The sequence below is a fragment of the Gobius niger genome, assembly GCF_951799975.1.
Source record: "Gobius niger genome assembly, chromosome: 11".
In the NCBI taxonomy this organism is placed as follows: domain Eukaryota; kingdom Metazoa; phylum Chordata; class Actinopteri; order Gobiiformes; family Gobiidae; genus Gobius; species Gobius niger.
Window position 1 is genome coordinate 19,818,287 of NC_136862.1, and position 15,067 is coordinate 19,833,353.

At 39.7% G+C, this 15,067-nt stretch overlaps 1 protein-coding gene across 3 annotated transcripts in view; it reads right to left on the reverse strand.

The window, feature by feature from the left end:
• Positions 1 to 15,067, reverse strand: part of grik1a (glutamate receptor, ionotropic, kainate 1a) — a 49,119-nt gene that overhangs the window by 21,288 nt on the left and 12,764 nt on the right. The window contains exons 2-10 of one of the 3 annotated variants that reach the window (XM_079566939.1): positions 13,556 to 13,723; positions 10,581 to 10,838; positions 8,438 to 8,619; positions 8,201 to 8,254; positions 7,927 to 8,097; positions 5,459 to 5,602; positions 3,115 to 3,222; positions 2,328 to 2,372; positions 1,998 to 2,248 (exon numbers count right to left, since the gene is read on the reverse strand). In XM_079566939.1, coding sequence (XP_079423065.1) covers positions 2,171 to 2,248; positions 2,328 to 2,372; positions 3,115 to 3,222; positions 5,459 to 5,602; positions 7,927 to 8,097; positions 8,201 to 8,254; positions 8,438 to 8,619; positions 10,581 to 10,838; positions 13,556 to 13,723 — 1,208 coding nt within the window. In that variant the 3' untranslated portion in view covers positions 1,998 to 2,170. Of the gene's footprint in view, positions 1 to 1,997; positions 2,249 to 2,327; positions 2,373 to 3,114; positions 3,223 to 5,458; positions 5,603 to 7,926; positions 8,098 to 8,200; positions 8,255 to 8,437; positions 8,620 to 10,580; positions 10,839 to 13,555; positions 13,724 to 15,067 lie in introns of those variants that run through there. The other 2 variants (XM_079566937.1, XM_079566938.1) reach the window with 2 other exon arrangements.

The following is a 15,067-nucleotide window of genomic DNA, read 5'->3' on the forward strand; positions in this document are numbered from 1 at the left end:
ATGAACTGATTAAAAACTAGGAACACTTTTTCCACAGCTTGGTAATGTTCATTGTGTATTGTTGTTGCTACATGTTGCAAGGTTCTTTTAGTTGGTTTAAATGGCAATACGACTTACACATTTATTTCAGAACCCTATGAGAATGCTGTAGCTATATCGATGTGGTTGTGAAAACTGTCTGCAAGTCTCGAAGTTTGTGGGTAAACATTAATTTCACAGCCAAAATTGGAAACTCTACTGACTGCTTGAAGCCCATTCCTACCTTTTCTAGATGTAATGTCTGTAAATAAAGTCACACTGCATAACAATTCAGGTTGTATGCTGCTGAGTGTGTCATGTGACCGGCTGTCACAAAACACTGATGTATTTTTTAAGGTATTTTTCACCAATAAAAACTCCCGTAATTAAATAAATGTCTGCATAATATCCTGTTAGTAACTCTTTGGATTACAGCTTGCAAGTTTCATGTGTATGTACAAGTAATTTTGCAAGATTCAATTAAGATGCACAAAGTCTCACAAAGGTGTACAACATGTAGGTGTAGTACGTGTACCAAAGATGTACAAGGTGTAATAAAGGTGTAGTTAGCGTTTCACTTTAGATTACAGCCCGTGGTAATATGTACTCAAACATTAGTTATGCAGTCATTTTTCCTTGTTCCACCTCTTTACTCTTTATTGTTGTCTTTATTGTTGTCTGTTTCCTGTAGTTACAGATCATAGCATCTCACTTTATCTCACGTTACACACTAGGTATGGTGTATTTGCGCATTCATTCATTATGCGGTATTTTCACCCATGTTATTAAATTCTCCATTAAAGTTGACCAGGTAGGAGGAGTTTATGGTTGCTACGTAACGGAGCAGCAAATGTCTACGTCTGTGACAGAGGTGGGTTAAAATGATCTATTTTCACAGCTAATTCATGTTTTTAGTATAGTTTCATATGATATTTAGTCAGTTATTAGTTTCTCACTCTATTTTTTGCAATCTGTGCTAAGCTAATTTAAGAAATGTGATTTAAGTGATCACGTATGTGTGTGATGGCTAGTTACTCATAGTAATTAGTTGTTCCCCGCTACTTTTTAGATTAACAGACTTTTGTAACAGATTGAACCAAAATTAAAGTTCAAAACTGCCCTTTATGTGTCCGACTTCACTCCTTTACAAGAGTGTTGGGTGGATGAAGAATCCAGATCAATCATAATACAGTCCTACAATTCCCGAATATTGGTCCTTTGAGCCTGATCCTACAATCACTAATATTGGTCCTTCGAGCCGGATCATACAATCACTAATATTGGTCCTTTGAGCCGGATCCTACAATCACTAATATTGGTCCTTCGAGCCGGATCCTAAAATCACTAATATTGGTCCTTCGAGCCGGATCATACAATCACTAATATTGGTCCTTCGAGCCGGATCCTACAATCACTAATATTGGTCCTTCGAGCCGGATCCTACAATCACTAATATTGGTCCTTCGAGCCGGATCCTTCACTCCTTATTAACCCAGTTTATTAAACTTTATAAAGCTGGCACATCAATATGACGGCCCAAACACCTTTTTAAACCTTTGTTAGACATGCACAGTGGTTCAAAAAAGAATAAAATGAAGAAAGCTCTGCCAAAACGTTATCTATTGAATAGATCTTCGACATCGGCTACCTGAGTGTGCGATGCTGCTTTTTGCTGAGTTTCCTCAACATTTCCACCTCTGATATAACTTTCGGTGTGCTTCTCTTTTCTACACAATATTGCTTTAAAATGTCATGCCCATCTCATAGCAGCAATATTTATAATAAAAACATACAGTATTACCGCTCTGCACTGAAGTTATCATGGCCACAGTCGAACCATGTTATAGCTAGCCTTAAGCATTGTGCAATGTAGAAGACTACTATCTCTGTTGGGAAAATTAATTAAAAATGTAAAAAGACACGTATAAAAGTGGCGTATTTAAAGTGCGATAAAACCTTATTAATATTCCGACTATGGCATGAAGTGCAGCCCTTACTTTACATTCATAATCTCCAACCACCTTCACCTAGAATTTATGCTTCCTCTCCTCTGGTGATGCTGAAGCAGTTTTGACAAGTGTCAGAATTTTGCGAGGACCCAAAACAGGGGTAAAAAAAAAAAGAAAAAAAAAAGAAAAAACTCACTAAAATGTCAAGCACATGGCATCGGCAAACACAAACGCAGTGAAGGGGAACAGACTTGACAAGGCGAGGAGTTGGGAGGCAGGCGCTGTGCATGGAGAAGAAAGGAGAGTGCGGGAAGTGGGTTAACAACAAAAAGGTCAGGCCCAACACGAACAGCCACAAACCTTGATCCATCGTTTGGTGAGACGACTCCTGCCATCAGAGAAACCCTTTGGAAACATGCACATCAGGCCACACGAAGCCGAGACCGGACGCGCACACGCAAATGATAAACAGAAGCACGGTTAGGGCCAGACACTACAGGTTTGTCCATGACTGAGATTTGAGAGCAATTTTGTATCCTTGACTTTTCATCCACAAACACTAAGCCAATACTTACAGGATTTTCTTCAGTTACACATTTCTCTTTTTGCACTGTAAGTCTCGGGAAGGCTTCTACAAGAGGATTTCTGAGCAGTATTCTATTGGACATTGCTTGAAATAGTTTACTGCCCTTGGGAAAGACTCTTGACTCAACTGACTCAAGTGCCTTGCCTTTGTTGCTGTTGTATTTTGTAACTAGAGACCATTTACGCATAATTATGATGGGCAAATCGCTGTCTGTGCACAAATGGCCAAACGTTAAATGGTCACTTACTGTGCTTTTTCTCCAACTAAAGCCTTTAATAGGGCTTTAGTTGTAAAAAGCCCTATTAAAGTAAAATATAGGGCTGTAAAATAAGAGAATACCTGCCATATCAATTACTAGTAGTGCCATTGGATATGGTACATGACAATCTCTCTCTTAATAATGTTGTAAATTTCACCCTGTAGTGTCTTGCTTTGGAAAATAAAATCAGTGAAGAATGAAAAACAAAATCCTTGGAATCTCTCTTTTTGAACACAAACTTAATGAACTAAATCAGGCGACGTGGAGGCTGCTCGAGCTCACTGTAATTGGCCACTACTCACCCTGGCAGTGCCATCCTCTTTCAGGCTGATGATGTCCAAATCAAAGTCCCTCCTCATGCCATCTGTCTTATTAAGAACAATGTGTCCTGTCAGGCCGTCCCACTGCGCCTGTGCCCCGCCATCACAAACAGAAAGAGACACAGAAGAGAAGAGACCATCGTGAGTGGGCGCGGGATTATTGAAGATTCAGAGCAGATTTGGATGAGGGAAAAGGTGAAGAGGAACCGAGCCAGCAACAAGTGTCTAGTTCAGACAGTTGAATTATTGATTTGAGCGGAGAAATGTGTCAGCAATATGAAGGATGTTTTCAATAGTCAGTACAACCCTACTGGTTCAATATGTTTGTGTCGATGGTGGAAAACGGAGGTCCCAGAAGAAACCCATCCAGACCTAGAGTTTAATTAAACTCTGTACAAGAGTGCCACAGGGTAAGTAAGTATAAGCAGTGCAACTGTTACCAAAATAATTCATGGTCAGGGCTGTAATGTTTTATAGAAAGAAAAAAACACAGTTGTGAGTTCTCAGCTTTTGTAACTCAAAAGAAGAAAAGCATGTTAATAATAATTCTCATTGATTCAGCAAGGTTATGTTGTATAATGCAGAGGCAGGAGTAACCAAAAGGAAAACGTTCCACTTATTATCAGAATTTCCTCTCAGTGTGATTTATTTAACCCGACACTGAGAACAATGTATAATGTTCTCTCCCTCCAACCACAGGGTATGAAGAGCTACTTGCATCCTTGGTTATAAAACTAGGCTGAAATAAATGTAGCTGAGGATGAACAATTAACCTTAATTTAACCAGCGTAAATACCTTAATAACTGCTGTAGACCTACTTTTACTAGATGAGGACAAACTTCTACCATTTTGTTGCAATGGGAGACAATTCTTCCATTATATTGAGTAAGGCAACATTTACAATTGAACTGTGTCCTTGTGAGAGTCAATTGAAGACTTGTCTGCCAAGCTTTAGTCCCGTTTATCTTGTGAAACTATTGCCAAAGGTCTGGCATCTATAGGAGCACAGTAAAATCAATATTAAGTGCAACATGTAGCACTGTGCCACTCTTTTATGTCTCTATAAAGACATAAAAAGCGCTTTATCTGCCCTTAGGCCATAGGTGTCCCGGGGCGGCTGTGCTAACTCACTTGGTTGAAGCACACACAGGAATTCAATTTAGACTTCAAATTGAAATCCATCAAAAGAGTTTTTAATTGAGAGCTGGGTGAGATATATTACAGCTCCATGCAATCAAAACGGCTCTTATGGAGTGATGAATGAGGAGGAAGACATATGCTTCAAAAGGGGGGTGGTGGCAAACAAAATGCGCCCCTGAGAAGTTTGGAAAGGGCGGAGGCAGAGAGAGATATATGTGAGTGAGGAGAATGACTGATAATGTACCGCGCTGTGGCAGGCATCGGTCCTCCTCGGCTGGATTTAAGACTTAAGAGATCAAAACACTCGTGCATCAAAGAGCTCATTTCTGTCTGTGGGCTGCCGCTGTGCCAGGAGGACGGGCACAGCTTCATTTTAAGCTGATAAATACCACATAAGGGCTGAAAGACTACTGCAAAAACAAGAAGTTTGGGAGAAGTTGGTCTCAATACAGTAAATTGGGTTAAAAAGAAAGACTGTGCTTTTAGATCTATTGGCCAGATTTTGGCCAAAATGTCCCTCGGGAAGTGCGCGGCCTTGGCACAGCAATGGGGTCAATGGAGGAAGCTGTGAACGGGAGCAAGCAATCCCACGCAATGTGAGTCATTTGGATGAAAAGTTCAGAAAAGGTCAAGAGGGTTCCCAAAGGAAACATGTCTTTTATTAAAATTTCATCATGATGAGTTGGACACACAACAAAAACATTGACTGATTTGAATCTTGTTGCATAATAATTAGGGGATAAAAAATTACTTTACTTGACTTAAAAACATAACTTTATTAAATCTGGGAATGTTGAACTGATTTATGCAGAACCCTGCGCATGGGAGAGTTGCATATTGTATCTGAAATGTCTGTCTAAATTAATATCAGGTAGTGATCGGATACGACACCGCCGTGGCATTTCCAATCATCAAACCAATGAAGCAAAATGAGATAAAAATGCGAAATGATCACTGTGTAAATGTGTGGCCACATCTAACCTTCCTTTGACATGTTTTTAACAACTATCTTGAGTAGAGATACTTCAAAAACACCTGTTATGGCTAAAGTCTGCCATGTCTGTCGCAATGGGCATACAGTTATACGCCAAAACAATTCAATACCATTAAAAGATCTAACAAATAGCTCCATAGTATTTTTATCACACTCACAAATCTCACATTTTCAGCTGGGAGTGGACTCACCTCTTTAAACAGGTTCATGAAGCGTGGGCCAAACCTCCAGGGCTTGTGGCGGTGACACTGCAGGGAGCTGACGGTCATCTGAGTCGCCCTCTGAGACGCCACGGCAACCATGTGCACCGCGTCGTACATGAGCGCCGCGTCCGTCTGCCAGAGATTTACAAGAGACGGATCATTAGCTCAGCAGAGTGGACAATGGTTGGGGATGTACAATTATGGAAAAGCATCTAAACGCGGTTCTTCTGCTGAGCATTCCCGTTAGATTGGAAGATTCAGTTCAAGATGTACATTATAAAAACGTCCAGGAGCAATAAAATGGTAACTGTTAAGCTAGAATCACTAGTTTGCAGAAATCCAAACTTCAAGGTTTCACACAACAAGGCTCGATTATAACAACATTATTGTATTTTTGTTTCCTAAATGTGTACAGCATTTGCAATTGGCTATTTGTGACCATGAAGACATTTTTAATTCAGTAGCTGGTTGACAACAACAGACAGTTTGGCAGCAATGTTTTCCTATGTCTTCCCTCTCTCTCCACGCCTTCCTCTCTTTCCTTTTTCACCCTGCACTGTGAGCACATGCTCCACAGAGCCATGATGCAAACGTTTTGTCATGGCATCTGAACTCATGTTCGCTGATGAATTTTTTACATTTTGTCTGTCTGTGTGATCAGGCCGTGCATGAAGTCTCCCAGCACAGCACGGGCATCGTGCCGCTCTTTCTTCATAAGCCACATTGGCACACATTGCTATAGCTCTTCTTCCTCGTCGTCCTCATTGATTCCAAAGACTTTTTTGTCAACTGCATTAATATAGACACAGACAGCATCTCTGGAATCGCACATATATGGTCATGTTTGAAAACAGTTAACGGGGAAAACATTTGGAAAAAGAAATTTGGAGAAAAATCTAAATTTTCTCTAATTATTCAAAAACTACTTTAACAAATGCTGAATTATGGATATTGTTTTCTACTAAATAAAGATACAAAGACATGGGGAGGAGCAAAGTGGTTCAAAAGCACATAAATACTAGCCTGGCTAACACCAGACTAAAATCACAAGTGATATTTAGTCTGGGGACCACCAATTCATTTTCTCGTAGGAGAGGTGTGGTATACGATCGTCCATAGTCGTTTATTGGGCGCTACGATTGTCTATCATGTGTCTGCACGAGGCCACAGCCAATCGTATCATCGTATGAGATGACGTATGACGTACCCGCTGTAAACTATTTAGAACAAGGTCTAAAGCTTGATCGAAAAATACCATCGCGTCTGCTGCTGTCATGTTGGATCTGTAAATAAACTTTTTTTAAATCCGTAAATAAACTACAAGCTTCTGTATATCGAATTGCACGTCATCGTCTTGCCGTCCTTCCTCGTTCTGTGATTGGTTCCCAAATCCATGCGAACATTTTGGCCATGGTCGCCAGGCTGCTGTGCAGTTCGAAATGATTGATGAGCGCACACAGCAGCATGGCGTTAGCCAGGCAACATAAATACATAAATAACAGAGAATGCTAACATAATGCTTCATTTAGCATCATGCTAACAGCTAGCTAGCGATAGCTACGACTGCCGTTTTGTCACTTCTATTGAACAATTGAACACTTCTATTGGCCCGATTTACACTTCACTTTATTTATTTGTGGTAAATAAGTTCATATCCCACCAGAAAATGGCTAAAAAGAGTAAACAATTGTGTTTTCAAAAATATTTTATTTTCCCGAAGCCTTGCCCACTTCTATAACTCGATGCCGTCTGTATCTATAACAGTGGTGCCAATAATCTAATGTCGTCCAATCACATTCGCCTTAATGTGATGCGACTTGATGCCCGACACACAGCACGGTATGAAGCACTGTTTTGACTGTAAGCTACACTAAAACACACACAAACAGGAAGCTGAACTTACTTGTGAAATTCTCCACATTTTATTCATTCATTATTTCTGTATTTTCCCTTTATCTAATGTAGTCTCACCTTTGTATCAAAATGAAACAAGTTATTCCAAAGTTATTGTGATAATAATAGCAAACTTTAACTATGAAGATTCAGGATTTTTTTATGTAGAAAAAAAAAGGTTTCTAAGTTACTTTCTTGAAAAATAAGCCTTTTTCTATTGTCAAAAAATGGCGGCCACAATTACCGAAGCAGCACTTGTGAGTGTTCTAATCCATTTCTTTCTCTGAATTTCACAGACAACAACAACAACAACAAGCATAACAGATGGTAACATGTAAAGCCTTGGAAATGATAAGGAGCGAATGAAGTCTGGATGATGCCACCGCAGAGGCTTCCTGGATAACAAGGTAAAACAAACATCACGGCGAATTAAAGTTTCCACATTTTATCACAGTGAAAAACAGCTTAGAGAAGGATTTACCAAGCAGCAGATGTCGGCCGTTTACAAGACAGCGCTGAGAGCCTCACACGGCATACAAATGTGTTGTAAGAGAGGTACATACTGTCATAATGCCATCCATCAGAGCGCTGTCCTGTTTCGGGCCCTGCAGGCGCTCCATGGCCCACTTGTCCATGGTAGAGGTCACAAAGGGGTCATCGATGTTCAACAGCCTGAAGCCCGTCATGTTGACCCCACTGTAGCGGTATGGCTCCAAGTCCAGGGCGAACAGGTCCTGCGGGAGAGCAATTGAATTTCAAACTTCTTCCTTTAATTCATCATTTTAAGGGGTGTTACAGGGGACTGGCTTTTGCTGTGAGCGTATTTGTGAAGCTTACCAAAGTGGTGAAGAAGAAATGATAATATTCAGTCATCATTCCCATGGACGAGAGCTGCAGAATGAAAAGATCAATGCAAATATGAGAAATGACGAGGAGCTAAGTCAAGCTTGACAAATAAACATCATTATATTGACTCTGTAAATGTCAAATTCTCTATCGAGGTGAATATCTCATTTATGAAAGTTAAAACTGTAATCCCATGATAAAATAACTAAAGCCGTCCAAATGCCTTGCCTGTTTGAGTAGCTCCGATGCCATGCGGTAGGAGCAGTCAAAGATGATGAAGAACTCCTTATCTTTCTTCAGTTCCTTGAGCAACGGCCGAGCGTCTTGGTTTCCTGGGGTCAGCTGACGGATCTTCACTTTGAGGTTGAACTTTGCTGGAGCCTTGATCAACTCCTGCATCCGCATTAGACCTGCAAATACAGACAGCGCGACAGAGAGATTCACGATATGGAAAGTCAAAGTAAATGCTATTCAAAGAAGATGTCTCATGTTCTATTGTCATTTGCTGCCATGGGGTACACGGGCAGTCTTTCAGTAGTCGCACAACCTCCCCAGTCTACATGGCATTTGGAGGAAGTTATGAGGAAATAAAAGGTGGAAAATCTATAATCTGTGGCATTTGAGCATTACATCGGCGCAGGATAGAGCTGTGTGGATGTAGTTTGGGCTTGTGCGGTGTGGAGTCTACCGCTGCCCTGTTGGAGATTGGGTTCACTGTTTTCATAAAGGTGGAGGCATTTAGACTGCTGTAGGAGTGAAGCTGACATATCTGTGTATCTAACATTTCACTTACTAACAATACTATGGTCCCATATTATGTAGACGGACAAATACTGTATCATTCGTAGTTTAGGTTTATTGGATACTGCAGCACTGATATTTTACATGTGAGATTTTGAAATATACTAGCAAATTCATGTTGATACATTTTGTGCACAGAACTGCTCAGAATGTGATTGATGGGTTTCGTGCCTTAGCTGAAGGATTGCTCAGAACGGCTTGAATGAGGCAAAATACAACTCTCGTGATGTTTTGGACAAGGCAACAATGTTAAAACACGGTTAAAAGCTTAAAAAAAAAATATGTGCATGTGTTGATTTTGTGGGACTTTCTTTTGAGTCTGTATTAGGATGTAGAAGTCAATCGCTGGGCATTACAAATGAATTAGAAATGAATATTAAAAGAAAATGAAGAATTATTTTTGCAGCCCTCTGGCCTTGAAGCAATTAGGAACGTGCTGAGAATAAAGCTGTGAAAAATTAGGAGAGTTTTTTTTTTATGACTTCGCCCTGAAGCTATTAATTCTATTGAACAAACATCAGGGATAAAGATTCATAATCACATTTATGCAATGACAACAGAATGTAGAGTCTTTTGTTCAATCCTAAGTCATTCATCTCTAGTCCCTCCTGTTTACGTTGACGCTTGTTATGGATGTGGGCTTTTAATGATTTCTCACACAGAATTATATACATGGGTAATGAGCAAACTTAGTTGAAAATACTTGTTGAAAAGTGAAGTTAAAGGTTTAAAATAAAAAAAGTAGACAATAGTTTAAAAGCATGTACCTCGATACCTACTTTAGTGCATATATATGTAAATATGCTTAAAGTGTATATGACACCTTAGACACTATTTTTGCTAAAACATAGTTACAATTCTATTTAAGATTTTGCTAAAGCTTTTTGTGAGGTTTATAGTTTCGCTTACTTATTGGACACCGACAGGAAGTGACATAGATGAAGGTAAACAATTCTAAACTGTTGCCGTGCCAACCATGTTATGTCAATGAGAAATGAGTCAACTGCTAAGGATCTTTACCTTTTCCTGTCTGGAGCTTCAAAAATTCAAAAAAAACAAAAAACTTTTCTGCCCAACATTTCTTCATAAAAATTGCTGCTTCATTGAAATAAAATGATAATTATGCACCTGATGTTATCCATCGAAATAAGTCATATTTTCAAAAGCATTAAAACCTGTCATATGCACTTTTTATCTTTTGATTTGTTCACCTTTACTTCCCACAATTTCTCCTTGCGTTTCTCCTCAATAAATAACATGGAGAATATAGTATGGAGAATGTGGAGTGTGAAATGAATCCAGGTAAACCTTCATGTAATAGAGTCATCCTTTCAACTGAGAAATGCAGAAAGATCAGTAGCATTTATCGCTCTAGCTGTTTTCCCCCCTACTGTTTCTGTTCCTGTTTTCTCTCTTTTTTGTCCGGAGTCACCACAGTGAACCAGTCACAAGGTGATTTGGCAGACTGTCCAGTCACATGTTCTTCCTGTCCCAACCATATGTTGCCATAAATGTGTTTTAATACCATCCAGATTTAGACACAGTGACATACATAGAAGACATCCCATACCTGTGCTATCTTCATAGACCACTGTGAGCTTCCTCCACTTGAAGAAGGTGACCACGTCCAGGATGGCCCGGGCGATGGCGGTGTATTCGGGGTAAAGGTTTATAAAGAAAGTGTCCTTGTTGTCCACAGAGGGGTGCTTCCAGCGCGTCTGGATGTGGGGCACCTCCAGAGCGTTGCAGATGGACTGAACCGCACTGACTGAGGAGCTGTGAGAGGGACCGAAAACCGCCACCACCCCCAGAGCCAACTGGTCACACACTGGAGACAGAGGGGAAACCAAAACCAAATGACATTTTGACAAGTTTGAAATTCTTTTCACACAATGTTACATCCAGTAGTTGATATATAGAGCGATTACAGGAATCTGCTTATGCACTTCTCTGCTTCTCCAAAATGATCAAATCAGTCACAGATACTTGCTGATTTATAAGCTCTGTAATATTTATCATCAGCTTTAAATGCATTATTTATGACTCGTATTTCAAATGGAAACGGACTGACTGAATATACGGATGGTAAGCATTTCTTCACTCAATAATCAAGGTGCTATCAATCCACTCTTGAGCTTGACAGTGCCTCATTACACTTGATATTAGCTTTTGTCTTACTGGGACAAAATGGCTCCTGTTATTTCCGCTCAATGAAATATGGGCTTTTAAATAATGATTTGTGACTGTGATTGAAATTTTATTCACTCTAAATGCAGCAGAGCTTCTTTCAGAGAATTATTACCTGCGTCAGCTTTGTCGAGACAATAACGTTTATATTTAGAGGGAAGCCGGATATGAATTAAAAGGTTCAGAGGTTAAAGGACATTAACCATCAGCTCCATGTACAACAAGAGCTTTTGTCCCCGTGAACTGCACTAGGACTACTCTAATCTTTGTGGTCCTGCTGATATTGGATTGCACACCCCAATCTCCAAAGCAGCAGCAAGACTATTAGCCACCCTCTCCTCTTCACCACTGTCTTTAGGCCCTGGGAGATATTAACTTCAGTCCATCACTATCGCTCCCTGCTCGAACACTTATTGGCCTGTGTCTAGTTGAAAGAATGTAGAAATGTTGATCACGCCGTGTGAGTATTTCTGAGGGACAAAGCTTCTATGTGCTGCATTCTCTTTTTATGGTATAATTAGACTCAAATGAAATTTCATGTAATTTCTTTATACATTAATGTATAAAGATGCCATTTTGTACACAGCTTTAGGTTAATTAACTCTACATAAAGTGAGATTTTTTTTTCTGAAAATCTGGTATAATTTATACTATTCAACAAAGTCAGTTCATTTAGGGCGGCCATCTTGTTGAATGAATGGAACTCACACATTTTATTATTATTTTTTCCTGTGAGCTGATAGTATGATGTCAAAACGCACATTCTAAGCCAATTTGATGAGAAAATCTTATTTTATATTGAAGATATTTCATTTTATATGACAGACGGAACATAGCTGAACAGAAGCCATTTGGGTTAACATTCACCAATTAAATGTCATATAATTTCTTTATGCAGTGAGTAACAGATGAAGATGAAATGTTGCAAACTGCATTAGGTTAATGAAGACGGCATGTGGTGTAAATTATTTCAGAAAATCTGGTATAATTTAGGAGATACAACAATTCGACTGAGTATCAGCCAGTTCAGTTATGGCAGCCATTTGTTTCCTCCAGAAAAAACGTTTATTTTTTCACCTATAAATCCAAGATTTCCTGTGCGGTGATATCATGTCAAAATACACATTCAGTGCAAATTTCATGAGGAAAATCTTGTTTTATATTGCAGATATTTCATTTTATGAGACAAAGAGGACATAGCTGAAAATGCGGCTTTTCATTTTCTTTTTATTACATTTTAAAAACAAACAAAGGCGATACGCATGTGGCATATTCATGAAACATCTTATTTTAACATGAAAACATGGTTGCTAACCCCTAACATATCGGGACCACAAAAGTGTTATCCAAGCCCTTTTTCAGATTTTTTTTCTTTCACATTACAAACAATTCTTATTCTTCACTTTTACACATTACAACTCCTCTTGTTACTCGTTGAAATCTTTTTTCCCTTTAATGTCCTCCTCTGTTGTGTAATCTCCTGCCGTATGATCTATTGCGAGGGTGAGTTGTCTTGACATTTTGAGGTGCCATCTTTTTCAACCATTCAGTATTCTTCTGAGCTCCTGTTATGCTGCCAGTCCGGTTGTGGGGCAACCGAGCAGAACCAAATCATGAGCCTAACAGTGCCATTTGTGTGTTGGTGAAATTCAGTCTCATTTCTCTGAGGGCATGGTCCCAAACGGGTCTGGCTCGTCAAGAAAGGACAGCAGTGTTTTTCTTGGAAAGTGAAAATGGTGATGCATAAACTATACAGTAATCACAGCTAAAGGGAGATGGTCTTATAATAGCACTGTTGTTTCTTATATACACATTTTGTGTTTGGTGACCTTGTGATTCTGTCGCAACTGTTCTTGTTATGTTTAAAAAGGGTGTTAACATTTTTAAAGACGCAATTACAATTTTAGTATTCAAACCTCACTTGAATTACAAATTATATAGGTTAATAGGTTTATTAATAGGTTTGATTGTCCCTGTAGGGAAACAAGTGCATCTGCTTTAAGGCAAGAGGTCTAAGCATTTAACATGCCACCTTTAACTAACTTGCATTAGTAGCAGCACTATGAGAGATTTTGTTGTTGCTCCCTTCAGCAAGGCACTATACACATCTTGACAGAATGTATTTGTATCTGACCCTACAGAGACAGAAATTCATTTTTGTCACAGCTCAACAACATTCAGTGCCAAATGGCCGCCGTGCTCCCACAACCAGTGGAGAAGGGAATGCATAATGCACCAAATAATAAAGTTATGAATGTCAAAAGCACAATATTTAGGTATTTACTGTAGTGTAACGTGTATCTACGTGTGTATCTTTACAAAACATTGCTTTAATATACGTATTTTTGTCCCACTTACCTCTCCTGGACGCCTCAAACCCGTCAAATACATTGATCCTCTGTATGTCATAAGTCAGGGTAGTGTTGGGCATCAGTGTCTTGTTGCGGTTGATGTTGTTTACAGCAAACTTAAAAGCCAGCTCATCCATGCTCACCAGCTCACTCTCCCGTGTCTCAAAGATCCCCCCTACAAACAAGCCACAGAAAATGCATTTAGTATTAACTTGTTTGCGGTACACGGTAAGGCAAGATACAGTATCTCACATAATCATTTTAGCCTATAGGGTATTATTTCTAGAGATAAGCATTTTCTTCATATTTATTTATATCGCACCTTCTGATTACTAACATCGCCAAGGCATAAGTTCACCTAAGTCAACATGAAGAATGTAGATGAGGGTTCTTGAGCTGTCCACTGTCATCTGTACTGTGTAGTTAAAAGTGTTGGATGTTTTGCTACTCGATGCGTAAGATCTCTGGGTACAGGTGGACTGAATAAATAGTGAGGTGATAGTACCGCCCCTCTTTATTCAAAGGTTTGTTTTACCAAAGGTTGAGAGTGGCCTTTATTAAATTCGCTTGTGGCCAAAGCTCTTTAGTGTCACTGACAAATTCTCTTGGAATTGAGGCAACACTTTAACTACAGTGGACAGTCGACAGCTCAAGAAACTTCATCTACAATGGACAAGGTGATTTTCAGCATCTGGTCCTTGTGCACTCTGTCAGTGCACTCTGAAGTGAGTGCACTGACAGAGTGCACAGACCTGGGACACCTTGTCCCTGTTTTTTATCTGTGTTGTTTCCTCAATTCTAGGTTATTACAGGGAGAGCAGCAGCCTAATCTGAACAGCTGTAATTTACTGCATACTGTGTAATAGTGCTCTTTGCTCAGACCAGTGATGCAAAAGCAAAAATAATTCTAAATAATTCTGGGTAGCCAAGAGCATTAGATGCAAGGGACAGTTTCAAACACATTTTAATAAAAATATTGCATGAAGTAGCAAAACAGCAAATAAAGAATACCAAGCATCTCATTATTATACCACAAAGCATGGCATGTGTTTTTGTTCTGTTCATAAAGTTTCTGCACAGAGCCTATTTCATCATCATAGGTCGTGGCAACGTGTAAACAGGCAGCAATTTCCCTCTCTCTTGGTACAGCTGCATTGTTCTGTGTTTTTACTTTTGAACATCTTGATGTGTTTTTGTGGAGTTCGGTGGGTTTTGGTGAAAGACTGTTGTGGAGCGGAGGGAGCTGCGCAGGAGGAAGTGGAAGTAGGATGTGGAGCTGACCAGTGCAGGACACCATGCTCTAAAACAGGGACAAACCCAGGAGGCTCTGCACCGTTTCAGAGGAGACTGAAGACAGCCAGACAGGTTTCCTCCGGGCGCTACAGTTTCCCCAATCTCCAAAAACATGCTGGTCAGGTTGGCCCACAGTTAACACTTAAACAGTGCGAATGGTTTTAGTAAGATTGTACCAAATGTTGCGAGTTTGATTCCCAGACCTGGTGGCCATATCACAAAAGGA